Source organism: Haliotis cracherodii, unplaced genomic scaffold, assembly GCF_022045235.1.
Source record: "Haliotis cracherodii isolate W230 unplaced genomic scaffold, xgHalCrac1.p SCAF_7, whole genome shotgun sequence".
NCBI classification, from domain to species: domain Eukaryota; kingdom Metazoa; phylum Mollusca; class Gastropoda; order Lepetellida; family Haliotidae; genus Haliotis; species Haliotis cracherodii.
In genome coordinates, this window is record NW_027266330.1 from 794538 (window position 1) to 810161 (window position 15624).

Consider the following 15624-nt stretch of genomic DNA (forward strand, 5'->3'; position numbering starts at 1 on the left):
AGACCGTCCAAATAGGTTAGTAATGTTTCTATACGTATTGTTATAATGTACTTGCATCTATTTGTGTAATCAGCTGTAGTGTTACACAGTCTTAATACATATTTAGGTAGGTCATTACATGTAGTCATATAATTGCAGCCATGTAAATGTTGTAACTAGGTTAGCACTGTATATCTTCACCTTTCCTAAATGTTTCATCTGAGAATGAATGAGCGAGTGGGTATGTATTTATGATGTATGTGTTTGCTTATGACAATGTTATTTATGTATTTGTTGAAAGCAAGAGTTCTATCTATTTCTATGATGTCGTCGGTGTGACGATGTGAATGAATATAATGTGATGTGCTTTTATATATCTATGGTTGTGTATAATAACATACATATATATTTGTATATATGTGTATATATATCTTTACATTTAATATGTTTCAGGGCGTCTGTATTATCTGATAATAAATCCTCACGACAAATAACGACCTGTGTTATTCATCAACACCCCCGGTTACACTTATATAGACCTACACAGACCTATGTAGATCTAAACAGACCTATACATACCTACATAGACCTAAATATATATAGATCTAAAGACCTATATAGACCTATACAGATCTACAGACCGTTATAGACCTACACAGACCTATTAAGATCTACACAGGCCTCTAGAGACCTTTACGGACCTATGTAGATCTAGACAGACCTATATAGACCTTCACAGACCTATATAGACCTACTCATACTTATATAGACCTACACAGACCTATGTAGATCTAAACAGACCTATACATACCTACATAGACCTATATATACCTTCATAGACCTATATACACCTACATAGATCTATATATACCTACATAGACCTATATATATCTGTATAGACCTATATATACCTATTAACACTCAGACATATATATAAACAGACCACACATGCCCAGCCCAGGCAGACCTATGCAGGCACATACATAGACAAACAGTTGCCCATACAGACACATATATAGACTGTAGAGACCTATAAGACCCAAAATAGATCAATATTGACCTATATCTATATAGACCACTACATTGACTTATACAGACCCACGGAGAAACGTCTGGTATGTACACAGTCACTCTACGTCAACACATAATACAGCACAATGACACCTACCTGCGACCGTTTGTCAGCCAGGTATTGTCGCACGGTATATTCCACCTGTTTGATGTATGTCGTCTTCTCGCTGTCTTCCCGTGTATGACAACTGTGTCTGCGTGATGTGGGGGGACTGACAGTGGCTGGAGAACGTGACGGAGTCTGCTAGCTGTGTGATAGTCTGTACATGCCTCCGTGTTGACGTTTACCTGTGTTGATATTCCTCAATGATTCATGTGGATATTTATTTGCACATGCGCAAATGACATCGACACTGTTATGGTGCGGGTGGACGGCGGGGCCCTGTTAGGGTTGTGTGTCAGGGTTTTCGTGCTAAGGTCTCTCTCTCTCTCTCTCTCTCTCTCTCTCTCTCTCTCTCTCTCTCTCTCTCTATGAGTGAGAGAGTGAAAGGTGGATTACACTCAACACTGCACAGCGAATTGCAGACTGAGCGAGCTGTGCCGGAGTGAGTGAGTGAGTGACTTGTCCTCTTCAGTAATCTTGACTGTGCGGGGTACACAACACACGTGGACGCTATGTATGGTGACGTCTTGGCGACACGTGATCAGGGTACACAACACACGTGGACGCTATGTATGGTGACGTCTTGGCGAGACGTGATCAGGGTACACAACACACGTGGACGCTATGTATGGTGACGTCTTGGTGACACGTGATCAGGGTACACAACACACGTGGACGCTATGTATGGTGACGTCTTGGCGAGACGTGATCAGGGTACACAACACACGTGGACGCTATGTATGGTGACGTCTTGGCGACACGTGATCAGGGTACACAACACACGTGGACGCTATGTATGGTGACGTCTTGGCGAGACGTGATCAGGGTACACAACACACGTGGACGCTATGTATGGTGACGTCTTGGCGACACGTGATCAGGGTACACAACACACGTGGACGCTATGTATGGTGACGTCTTGGCGACACGTGATCAGGGTACACAACACACGTGGACGCTATGTATGGTGACGTCTTGGCGACACGTGATCAGGGTACACAACACACGTGGACGCTATGTATGGTGACGTCTTGGCGAGACGTGATCAGGGTACACAACACACGTGGACGCTATGTATGGTGACGTCTTGGCGAGACGTGATCAGGGTACACAACACACGTGGACGCTATGTATGGTGACGTCTTGGTGACACGTGATCAGGGTACACAACACACGTGGACGCTATGTATGGTGACGTCTTGGTGACATCGATCAATCTGAGACAGAGACATTATTCATATGAATCTCTGTATCTTGTTTGTAAGTGGATGTTGATCAGAGGCCTTTCATTAGTAGTAGACAGTAGTTCTGTACATAGTGATCATGTTTTATTAATTAGCTGTTTTACTTCAGTATGTCGCCAATAACGTTATTTTGTATATTTCAGACACTGCCGTAACTAACAGTTATTTATTATACATATATTTTTCATTTCAGGCTGCACAAGATATTTAAGTAGTTGTATGTCAAGTATTAGCATTGTCAATTTTTACTAAGTGGGTCTGTCAACTTCTTGGTGGTTAATCAGCGTGCAAGCCGGGGTGTCTTCTTGATTGGCTAGTTTTAAATCTCAGTGTCCTACTTTTAAAACCATTTGTTTTCACCCCTGCACTGTGCACTGGACCGGGGAAAAGATAGGAATAGTAATTTAAAGGTTAGTAATTATATGTTTGTGTTCTATTTATGCCAGTATAATATATAAACTACTTAAGGTTAATAAATGCCTATATATCCTTAGTTATATACAAAAAGAAAAAAGTATCGCAACACCCAGTTATGTAAGCTGTCAAGTGACCATGTTGACATATATATACAGACGCAATCTTGAAATGAAAATTATGGCATGGCATGCCCTGTCCTCCATACCAGTCATGATGAGATGCATGTCGAGTCCGGTCTACGGCACAAGCAAAGCATGCAACGTGAAAATCATGTTTTGGAGATCTGTCCCTGTATTGAGTAAAGGTTACAAGGCATTGTTTCCTCTGTCAGAATTTAGCAATGGGTCCTCGACAACTCAGTACGGCAAAAGATGGCAAGTTATTGGCATGATCATTGCCGGTATGTCAGTGAGAGAGATTGCAAGGCAGCTGGGTCACCATCCTTCAACCATTAGTCGATTGTTACGAAAGCATCATCAGACTAATGATGCCAAGGACCGCCATCGTCCTGGTAGACCTCGCTGTACGTCAGCAAGAGAGGATGCAGCTCTTAAGAGGATTGTACGGCGGTTTCCTTTTGCACCAAGCACTGTTCTGAAAAGGGAGTGGTTACCTCACCGTCGCATATGCCACAGAACTGTCCGTAATCGACTTAAAGATGCTGGATATCGTGCCAGGAGACCTGGCAGAAGACCTCTGTTGTCACGTGAACACAAGGCAGCCCGATTGGCATGGTGTCGAACACGAAATCACTGGAATATTGCGGCATGGCGGAACATCCATTGGTCTGACGAGAGTTGCTTTCTGTTGTTCATGTCAGATGGTAGAGCACGTGTTTGGCGACGTAATAAGATGGCATATGCTGAGAGGAACATTCTGGAACAAGTTCCATTTGGCGGCGGCTCTGTTATGATCTGGAGTTGCTTGTCATATGACTGCAAGCTGCCACTGGTAACAGTGAGAGGCAAATCATTGACAGGGTTGTAGTGCCTCATTTTGACACTCATGCTCTAAACACAAGGCCAGTGTTCATGGATGATAACGCGCGACCACACCGTCACTACCTGTTGCTGTCACTACCCTACCTTGGCCAGTCAGAAGCCCAGACCTCAATCCCATCGAGCATATCTGGGACATTCTTGGACGTAAAATCTGTCAGAGGGAGCTACCAGTGCAGAATGTTGATGAATTGGAACAATCACTACACCAGGAGTGGAACATTCTCACACAGGAACAGATCACTGAGATCACACTAGTCATTAGGTCAATGAGGAGGAGGTTTCAACAGGTGATTCAAGCTGGAGGAGGTAACACCAGATACTGACATTTTTCACCGTTTTGCAAACTCCATGAACTTTCCGAGGATGATATGAATGGAAACTGACTTTTGAATTCAGATAGACCTGTTCTAGTCAGAGTGTTTCGCATTGGATATTTTCCATTTTTTGGTCTTTTTGGTAACTCACCATGAACACATTATGATCTTTACCGACAATTTCATTCATTCCAACGTTTTCTTATTGTTCAATATTTGCTCTACAAAGAACACCGAGCCACCATTGGTTTACACACGTAATATAGCGTTCGCATCGAATCAAACACCAGCAGTATAATCAAATAGGATTGTTGCGATACTTTTTTTCTGTGTATATTTAAACATGTCACATATACTGGTATCAGTGTGTGCTTGGCGAGTGTATGATTTCGGGTTCTGTTTCATGGCACTTTATGTGTGTCTGTGTTCATCTAGGACATTTGTGTCTTCAGCAGCTTGTAATGTTTATTAACAATTCAATAATAATTTAGATGTAATGTTTACGTGTGTAAATAGGAATGTCTTTTATGATGTATTGTATATTATGAACATCATATCGCGAGGGATTCAGTCATTAACCATCCAGATACAACCTAGATAGGTTCACCGGGTATATGTACTTACATACACAAAGAAAAAGGTTAAGCACACCCCTATTTCTGAACCATGACGAATGGCAAAAATCATGGCATGGGGTGACTGACCACAGGAGCTGGGCGATACCAATGTCATCGGACAGAACAAACACCTGACAACAAATAAAGAAGATATTGGTGAGTTTTTGACCTTAGACAATACCTAAAAAAAGTATGGAGCTGCAGGATGAAGTAAACGAGTCACCTTTGATGTTTCATGTGAAAATGTTCCTTAAAGTCTCTACTTGACATGATATGTGAAACAGATCAGTAGCGGGTATAGCCGCCACGTGCCCGGATGACGCATTCCACCCTACGTCTCATGCCTCCAGTCAGACGTTGGATCCTGATGCAATGCTGCTTCTAATTGGCGTAAATCTTGTACAGGAGGATTTCGTGCCTGTTTGCGCCACCCCAGAATATCCCAAACATGTTCAAGGGGGTTCAAATCTGGGCTCATTGCTGGCCAGGGTAGAGTCGTTATTGCATTGGCCCTCATGTAATCCACGACTGCATGCGAACGATGTGGCCTGGCATTGTCATCCATGTACTGAGGCCTAGTAGCAAGAGGTTGGTTGTCAAAATGAGGACTGACGACTGGCCTGAAAACGTCCCGGATGTACTGAGCCCCTGTTAAGTTGCCCCTTATGGTGACCAAATCAAACCTGCAATCATGAGCGATACACCCCCAAACCATTACCGAGCCCCCGCCGTATGCAACAGTATGTGTAGATGCAAGAACACAAAACATCTGACGAGGTGACGAGGTTAAGAAAACTACAATACAAAGTAAAAGAAATTAAGTTTGTGACATTTAGACCTTAATTTTCTATATAAACATGTTTTTGACATTTCTTAAAATGTATGCATTAATTTCACTTTTTCAACTCAAGAGTGAGTGAGTGAGTTGGGTTTAACGCCGCTTTGAACAGTATTCCAGTTATATCGCGGCGTGTCCGCTTAATGTGGGAGGAAACCCCGAAGTGATGCAGGTCTCAGACGTTTACCACTTCGGTGAAACCCACGAGCACGGGTATGGTGCTGACAAAGCTAGACACATATTTGGGGCGAACCGGGATTCGAACCCACAATCAAAGGTTTCTGGCGTGCCCAAGGGACGCAACTCTGCACAGCGAATCGCGGCGCCTTAGACGACTGGGCCACCCGTGCCCCCTTCAACTCAAGAAGTACAATAGCATATAAATGCATTTACCTATCATCACAAAATGTCAGAAATACAAAAAGAAAACTTACATTTGTGCTCCAACATACTTTCATTCAGACTGTGCACAGACAGCACATGTACATCTAATGCAGGGAGATTGTGTGTTCACACCCGATCACATGACAGGAAGAAGTGAAACTGGGGCTTCAATATACATCTCATTGCTGAAACTTGGGTGTGAACTCACAACCAGCAACCTTTCTGAAATTCAAGTCTACATCTATATCCACTGGACCACAGAGAAGCATGAGAGCTCCTGAACAAATTAACATCATAAACCTCATCAATAGAAAAAAACTTTCATCTTTGCATATTCAGTATGCTCTTTGGGGTGTAGGCCGTGTTCCGATGTCTCCAAACTCTCGTTCTTCCATCAGTGACGTGGAGCAGAAAGCGACTTTCGTCTGACCGATGGATCCGTCTCAGATTCATGTTCTGTCGCACAATACACCATGCTAAACGACCAGCTTTGTGGTGATCTCTCAACAATGACTTGTCCTCAGTCCTGGCGGCTCTAGTGCTGAAACGACGATTGGGCAACCACAGTTGTTTCAGATGAGTACTTGTTAAAAAAGGGTTCTCGGCGTATGAGACGAAGATGGTCCCTGTCTTCGCGATGTGTCGTCACAGGAGGTCTTCCTGATCTGGGACGGTCCTGTACATCACCGGTCTGAGCGTGTTTCTCGACTAAACGGCTTACGACATTGTGATGATACCCCAAATTCCGACCAATGGCTTTACAAGACATTCCCGCGTTATGCATTCCGATTATTTTCCATCTTGTGGCGTTTGATAATCGCCTTCGTGCCATGGTCACACAATGTCTTGGAATAACTGTTTAAAACCCAGCTTAAGAAAGCAGTTTTAACGTTTGGATATACTGCTTTTAGAGATACTCGGGGATAGCATGCTGCACGGGAATACCATGCATAGCACATGAGCTTTCGTCACGCATGACTGATTACATCATCTCGAGAAAATTCTTCCCGTAATCCCATAATTATATCTTTCATGATATCGGTATCTGCAGCCAACCCCAACAGGGCCCACGTCTTACGCTGGCGGCAAGATATGCATGACTGAGCCTCAACTAGTAAGATGACTCGGGTGGCCACGGTCTAATTATAGTACGTCGTGACAATACTCTCCGGTAGGAAGTGTCTGTCATTTTGCGTATGTGGAATCACAGGCCACGACCAGGAAGTGTTACACCTGTGTGACCGGGGACTGACGGGAGGGTGGGGACTGTGTTGACGGGAGGGTGGGGACTGTGTTGACGGGAAGGGTCGGTGACAGTGTTGACGGGAGGGGTTGGGGACTGTGTTGACGGGAGTTTGGGGACTGTGTTGACGGAAGGGGTTGAGGACTGTGTTGACGGGAAGGGTCGGGGACTGTGTTGACGACAGGGCCGGGGAATGTGTTGATGAGAGGGGTGGGGTGGGGACTGTGTTGACGAGAGGGGTGGGGACTGTGTTGACGACAGGGCCGGGGAATGTGTTGATGAGAGGAGAGGGGTGGGGACTGTGTTTACGAGAGGGGTGGGGACTGTGTTGATGAGAGGGGTGGGGACTATGTTGACGACAGGGCCGGGGAATGTGTTGATGAGAGGAGAGGGGTGGGGACTGTGTTGACGAGAGGGGTGGGGACTGTGTTGACGAGAGGGGTGGGGACTGTGTTGATGAGAGGGGTGGGGACTATGTTGACGACAGGGCCGGGGAATGTGTTGATGAGAGGAGAGGGGTGGGGACTTTGTTGACGAGAGGGGTGGGGACTGTGTTGATGAGAGGGGTGGGGACTATGTTGACGACAGGGCCGGGGAATGTGTTGATGAGAGGAGAGGGGTGGGGACTGTGTTGACGAGAGGGGTGGGGACTGTGTTGACGAGAGGGGTGGGGACTGTGTTGATGAGAGGGGTGGGGACTATGTTGACGACAGGGCCGGGGAATGTGTTGATGAGAGGAGAGGGGTGGGGACTTTGTTGACGAGAGGGGTGGGGACTGTGTTGATGAGAGGGGTGGGGACTATGTTGACAACAGGGCCGGGGAATGTGTTGATGAGAGGGGTGGGGAATGTGTTGATGAGAGGGGTGGGGAATGTGTTGATGAGAGGGGTGGGGACTGTGTTGACGAGAGGGGTGGGGAATGTGTTGATGAGAGGGTTTGGGTAATGTATTGATGAGAGGGGTGGGGACTATGTTGACAACAGGGCCGGGGAATGTGTTGATGAGAGGGGTGGGGAATGTGTTGATGAGAGGGGTGGGGAATGTGTTGATGAGAGGGGTGGGGACTATGTTGACGACAGGGCCGGGGAATGTGTTGATGAGAGGAGAGGGGTGGGGACTGTGTTGACGAGAGGGGTGGGGACTGTGTTGATGAGAGGGGTGGGGACTATGTTGACAACAGGGCCGGGGAATGTGTTGATGAGAGGGGTCGGGGACTGTGTTGACGAGAGGGGTGGGGACTGTGTTGATGAGAGGGGTGGGGACTATGTTGACGACAGGGCCGGGGAATGTGTTGATGAGAGGGCCGGGGACTGTGTTGACGACAGGGTCGGGGACTGTGTTGATGAGAGGGGTTGGAGACTGTTGACGACAGGGGTGGGGACTGTGTTGATGAGAGGGTCGGGGACTGTGTTGATGAGAGGGGAAGGGGACTGTGTTGATGAGAGGGGTGGGGACTATGTTGACGACAGGGCCGGGGAATGTGTTGAGGAGAGGGGTTGGAGACTGTTGACGACAGGGGTGGGGAACCATCCATTGAAAATCAGTTAGACAATCCCCATTATGACAAAATATTGAACAAATCCTGTGAAGTCTGGTTGCCACAAAACATTTTATTTATGTTTTGATACATTATATATGTAGACTATATCATGGTAAACCCAAAGTGCAAATACACGTTTATCATTAAAAGATCTGCTACACAGGTATGTACATATTACAAACACTTGCATGCACAAGTCAGGGACAAGTAATGTTATGGACAATTATATTGCTGGTGTATACAGGGCCCATGATAAACTGAAATAATATAACTTTAGTTAGAATAAATCAAATTTGTAACAGGGCTCTCATCAATGGATAATGTCCTGAAAAATATGTAATGCAGTATCTATTTTTCCTCATCAATATTTTACCATTAATTTGAATTCTGATTTAATAAATGGCATGTAAAATGGTCTTGTAATATATATTTAGCATCAATCACCTTTGATATAGTCCTCTGGATATAGTTTTTTGTTAATATTTTATTCAGTATTTCATCATAAGTGTACATAAATTTCTTAACCTGATAAGACTACCGTACGTCTCAACTGGGTCTTGTAATATTTATTTAGCATCAATCACCTTTGAAATAGCACTCTGGATATATTTGTTTACATTTTATTCAATATTTCATCCCAATGTAGGTACATTTCTTCACCTGATAAGACTACCGTGCGTCTCCCCTAGGTCGGGGAGATACTGTACGGTAGAAGCCTGTCCCGTATTAACACCTTATTAAAAATTAATTATTATGTTTTACCTTAACTCTCCGGTTGTTAATATCTGCTCAATATAAACTAATAATCGGTCCTGACATAGCCATATCTCGAAATGAAACTGCATGATCACACCTTATGGATCGAGATTTCTGATCGATATATAGGTGTATATAAGGTATGCAGGTAGATCTAGATAAAATTGCCCAGACCTGTAATAATAGTGATCGTTTACAAAAAGAACTGTCCTGAACTGAAAATGACATTAAAAAAACATCAATCCAAAAACAATTTTTCATTTCAACTGTGTGGTGATCAAAAACCGAAATTACTCCCCGCGGACGGCAGTGTTAGCAATATTCCAGCAATATCACGGCGGGGGACACCAGAAACAGGCTTCACACATTGTACCCATGTCGGGAATCGAACCCGGGCCTTCGGCATGGCGAGCGAGCGCTTTAACCACTAGGCTACCTGACCGCCCTCGGCCTGATGTAGATGTGCTGACTGGGCACGTGCCCTCGATGATTTCAATATGAAAGAATCTGTATTACCACAACGTAGGACGTGCATCAATTTCTTTGGCAATAAACAAAATCAAACTGTTAACTTCAGTGCCATGCATACAGTAATAGATTAACACTGTTCTATATAAACGTGTTCATAAACTACTTTACACGAAATGCTTTCTTTTTATGGTCTAACATGACAGATAATGACAACAATGTACACACATGAAGTGGGGTTTTGTGGGTGTGGTTGCTCGTACTAGTCCGGACTAATGCCGATTTTATAGAACTAGCCCACTGTCAGTGAATGAGTATGGTTTTACGCCGCTTTTGGCAATATTCCAGCAATATCACGGCGGAGGACACCAGAAATGGATTCACACATTGTACTCATGTCGGGAATCGAACCCGGGTCTTCGGTGTGACGAGCGAACGCTTTAAACACTAGGCTAGGGAGTGGAGTGCAGAGTCTATTGCAAGACAGAAACGTCAGTAACGTGTGTATGATCCACGGACATTGACCACAGCTTCAACCCTACGCCTCATACTCATTACAAGTCGTTGAATGCTTCTCTGAGGCAAACGGATCCATTCTTCATGAAGTGCGGCTTCAAGTCCAGCGAGATTTTGAACTGGGGGATCACGATGTCTGATTTTCCGGCCAAGAATGTCCCAGAGATGCTCAATCGGATTAAGATCCGGACTACAGGCCGGCCAAGGAAGAGTGGCAATAGCTTCTTGACGCAAATAAGCCAAAACTGCCCGAGATGTGTGTGGTTTAGCATTGTCGTCCATGTAAACAGGTCTTGTCTGAAGACAATGGTTGTCAAGATGAGGGACTACCACTGGACGAAGAACGGCATCTTGGTATTGTTGGCCATTCAGGTTTCCACGAATTGTCACCAGCGGAAGTTTGCAGCCGAAGGAAACACAACCCCATATCATGACAGACCCCCCGCCACATGCTAAGTTCTTCTGGATGTTCCTTGGTGCAAAACGAGTGTTACGTTGCCTCCAAACACGTATTCGACCATCAACAGTTCGTAGCAGCATTCGACACTCGTCAGACCAATGGACTCTTCTCCAGTTGGCCAAGGTCCATCGACTACGGGCACGACACCATATCAGACGATTCCGCATGTGCCTCTCAGTCAGTTGAGGACGTTTGACTGGTCTTCTACGGTCATCGTCGAGAGTCTCTGATGGGTAATCCACTGCAGTCTTAAATCTGTTGAAGTGGCAAATGTATTTCGTCTGACTATCCTGAAAAGACGTCTATCCTCTCTGTTAGACGTCTTTCTTGGCCTACCAGACCTATGCCTGTCATTGACATCATTGGTTTGACCATGTTTGACAATCAAACGAGTGATAACACTGTGATAACGACCCATTTGTCTTGCAATGGCCCTGCATGACATGCCAGCATTTTTCATGCCTATCACTTGCCATCTTTCAGCGTTCGTTAACTTTCTCCTCACCATGGCTGATTTTCAACCTCGATTGGATGGGGAATCTCACAAAGGAGCAAAATGCATCCACGTGTCTGAAACTTGAATTTCACTATTTATAGGGTAGGGGAACTGCAGCAACACGTAACAATATATTGTTTACATAAAGTTTCTCATCATTGTATTGTGTTATCTATATGTGTTTCACATTTCTCAAATCCTTGGCAGAACTTTGACGGGACAGTAGTTTCTCTTCAAGTAGATTTTCTGTTCTGACGGGCTCTTTGTGCTCTCTGTGAGCTTTCTAAATTTCAGTCCGAGTTTTTGCCATGCTGTAAGAAAAGAAAACACGGCACATAAAAAACCTGAACCAAACGTATGTGATGCACACGTTGTGGAGTATTAATGCGTTCTTCACATGACACATCAATCACAGCGTCTGTTACTCCTAGTTGAGTGAAGACTGCACGCCCCCAACACGCAGACAGATACAGGGAGAGGTTCTCACACGACTGTGTTTTGGGATGATAAGTATTCTGTTTGGGGAATAAACATTGTACTTAGCCAGCTGTTTATCTGTCATTTGCACATTTCGACATATCGCAGCTTGGACTTAAAAAAATAAAACCTATATGCGTATATCAGCTGTAGTGAGCCCAAAATACACATTATCTATTACAATATCAGATAAACACTGTTATAAAAAGAAACGCACAGGTAGATTTTTGGTAAATTTATTGTACCTAATAAAGTCGATATATTTAATTTAATATCATAGATACAAATATGAAAGTTTGGAGCTCGATAGTCACATGTTGTCGTACAAAGGCACTGAAAACTGTTCAATGTCATGTCACATAAGGCCACAAGGTGGCGCTTAACTCGGTATCTCGTGTGACCGGTATCTCGTGTGACCGCCCGGTTAGCAATCACGGCTCGGGACTGACTGGATAAGTGTACGAATTCTGTCCTGCGGAATTCTGCGCCATTCTGCTTGTAACGCGTTGGCCAGTTGTGGGAGTGTCTGCGGCGTGTTTTGACGTTGACATACACGTCGATCGAGTTCAGCCCAGAGGTATTCGATTGGGTTGAGATCTGGAGATATGGGCCAATTGCTTTCTTTAAAAACAGGTGATTAACGGCATATAGATGTATGCCATTAAATATAACAATTTACTGAAATTTTGACAGCAAAAGTTAAGCATAGATTTTCGTATCGACAAATTAAATAAAAAATTGGTTCCCATGCTCGTTCGGGTTATCGTCAAAATGTAGCATAGATTGCACAGTGTCCAAAATTCACTTTCCAATATATGTTCGCAGAAAACTATTTTATTGAATGAAATTTACTGATCAATATAAAATACACATTTTCAACACAATAATCTTTGCATTCAATAAACCGGTTTTAAAATATTTTGGTCTTTTTAATATTCAAGTCTACATCTTCCCGTTTTATGTTTAAATTTTTTTATAAATATACTTGAGACAATAAAATCGTTGTAACGTATAGGTTCAACGGACAAATACTAGCAAATGATCCTCAGCAATTCTGTCCGACAAGCCAAACATCATTGAACTACGTTCTGGAACAGATTTGACACATACAAAGTATTTCGCTCCTCAGCCAGATTTAATTGAAATCAGACAAATCAGTTTATTAGCTCTACTTAATCTAAAAGGAAAGAAAAAGACTACATAATATGTATGTTCACCTTAACTTGTGGCGTGTTCCATGAGACAACATGACTTGACAATTCCTAAATTATCTCCCTTTGCGAACGAAAATTAATGTCACTTATAAATTTTGAAAAGAATTATAGATCTAGATAGATAAAAAATAATTTCATCATTTAAATACTAATATCTTGATATTGTCCTTCGTTAATTCGTGAAATATATTGGATACATAAATAACAAAACAAACTTGACAAGCTTAGATTGTCTTAAAAACGTCCTTGTGGGTGCGCTGCTTCCTGAACATTTTTTTGTTTTGAGTGTTTCCACGTATAATGTTTGTGTTTACACTAATATAAACTTGACTTTTGACATAAACACAAAAACATACAGTTAACACCACTTAACATCAGACTTGAACACGCATGTTAAATGCTGAACGCATATACTGTTCGATGAAAGGTCTCGTCATTGACCCGTGAAGATTCCGGGTAGATTAGGTCTTCAGCAACACATTCTAAAAGGCGACTATGCTTGTCGTAAAAGGCGACTAACGGGATCGGGTGGTCAGGCTCGCTGACTTGGTTGATGAATGTCATCGATCCCAATTGCGTGGATCGATGCTCATGATATTAATCACTGGATTGTCTGGTCCAGACTCGATTATTTACAGACCGCCGTCATATAGCTGGAATATTGCTGAGTGCGGCGTTAAACAACAAACCAACCAACCAAATCATTGTCATTTAGAATAACGTGCCTAACTTTCGTCCTTGACTTTGTTCGCGATGTGTTTATATCATAAAGTTCTGCGCGCTCACGAGAGGACCATTTGAAGGGAAAATAGTGAAGTATCTTTTGGCACATTATTTCAATTCTAATAGCTAAACTGGGTAACACTACACTTATAGATTATAGCATTTATTGGTTTTGAAAAACACGAATGCTTTTTGTGTTCGGTTAGTCATGGCATCTTTTTTCATAAGAACAAAACGTCTACATGTAGGACATATGTAGGATTGTACAGAATTTCACTCATATATGTACGTGTTAAACAATGTGACCTGACAGTGTGATCATGAATTCCCTGTCACTTATCTATGTTGTTGTTATTGTCAGCAGCTGGGAAATCCCCGTGACGTCACTGGGAAATACCCCGCTTTTTCAATCTCTAACACAAATGAGTTCTCTGTCAGAGTTACGATAGGTATCGTAACTCTGAACGATCTGCGACAGGTTTACGGTAGTTTCGAAAAATTATCTTATCTTAACCTTAAAATATCTTATCTTTGAACGTAAGTTGTTAAGATTTATCTTAGCTAAGATCGTTTCGAAAATCTAGGCCCTGGACGGCCAGGGCAAGCGTTGATGTTGGCATTATGGAGGTAGTCTACCGTGACACGAGCTGTGTGCGTTAAATTGTCACTGTTGAAACAGCTCCCTCTGGCGGTCAATGTTTGGAAGACGGTGAGGTTGAAGAATTTGATTCATGTAGCGATTTGCTGTCAAATTTCCCTGAACCACAACCAAGTCCGATCTCGTGGTGTAGGACCATGACACTACCTCCACCGAATTTGTCGAATTCACGTACATAATGTGGGGCAAAACGCTCATTTCGACGACGATAAACAAGTTGTCTTCCATCTCGCCTGTAAAGAAGAAATCATGATTCATCGCTAAACCACACTCGTCTCCAGTCTCTCAAATTCCAAGGCTGTAAGGCATGGCACCGACGCAAGCGTTGCTGTCGATGGATCTGTTGCAAAACATGGACGATAACTAGTCTTCTGGGTCGGATTCCAGCATCGCGAAGACGGTTCCTGACAGTCTGGTCCAATATCCTCCTCAAACCAGGGTGCAAGTGGCGTGCAACAGTAGACTGCGATTCCCCTCTTTAGATACGTCCTATGGCGATGTCCCGATCGGCAGCGCTGAGTCTCGGCATTTTCGAACATGAAAAATGTTGACAATTGAATGACAAGTTATTAGCTTATGCTTGCCTTTTTATAGCCACTACCACGAGTTCGGAAAGCCATAACTTGCGCGTGCATTTTGCTTTACTGTTTTCCTTCATGACATTTTTGAACAAGTGTGAAAACAATGCCGTTTAAGACATTGCACTATACGGCACTGAACTTCTTTTATCTTTAAGCAGCGATGTAGTAAAGTCATCCGCATAATATATCCCCTCAATAAACCTTGGCACCCTTTATCTTCCCGAGTTTGTCGTTGATTACTTCCATGTATACACTATAGATATTATATCTAGATGTAGGAACTCAACAGCTTTCAATCTATTTGCCAAAACGTTTGCGAATATTTTATAATCCAGATTCAAAAACATAATAGGCCGATAGTGTTTTAATTATAGAAGGTCCCTGTTCGGCTCCTCAATCAGTGTTAGAACCGCCCCCAGCTGGGACGCTGTCAAACCGCCCTGCCCCATTCAATGAAGCAATGAAATAAACCCGGAGATCTTCATTGGCCGTCTTCTGGTTACGGAAAGGGACGAGAGTTGCCG

The 15624-nt window shown here is 43.5% G+C and overlaps 2 protein-coding genes across 2 annotated transcripts in view; both read right to left on the reverse strand.

Annotated features, from left to right (window-relative positions):
• LOC139449121 (unconventional myosin-XVI-like) overlaps positions 1–1363 on the reverse strand; it is a 157726-nt gene extending 156363 nt beyond the window's left edge. The window contains exon 1 of the mRNA XM_071230605.1: positions 1148–1363. The gene's annotated coding sequence lies outside the window, so the exon portion shown is untranslated. The remainder of the gene's footprint in view (positions 1–1147) is intronic.
• Positions 1364–7784: 6421 nt separating this feature from the next.
• Positions 7785–8741, reverse strand: LOC139447878 (uncharacterized). Its single transcript, XM_071229358.1, has one exon. The coding sequence runs from the start codon at positions 8739–8741 to the stop codon at positions 7785–7787; it is 957 nt and encodes a 318-aa protein (XP_071085459.1).
• Between the last annotated feature and the right edge of the window lie 6883 nt (positions 8742–15624).

Coding starts and splice junctions, on each gene's coding strand:
- LOC139447878 (XM_071229358.1), bottom strand. CDS start 8,741: ATGGTTCCCCACCCCTGTCGTCAACAGTCTCCAACCCCTCTCCTCAAC.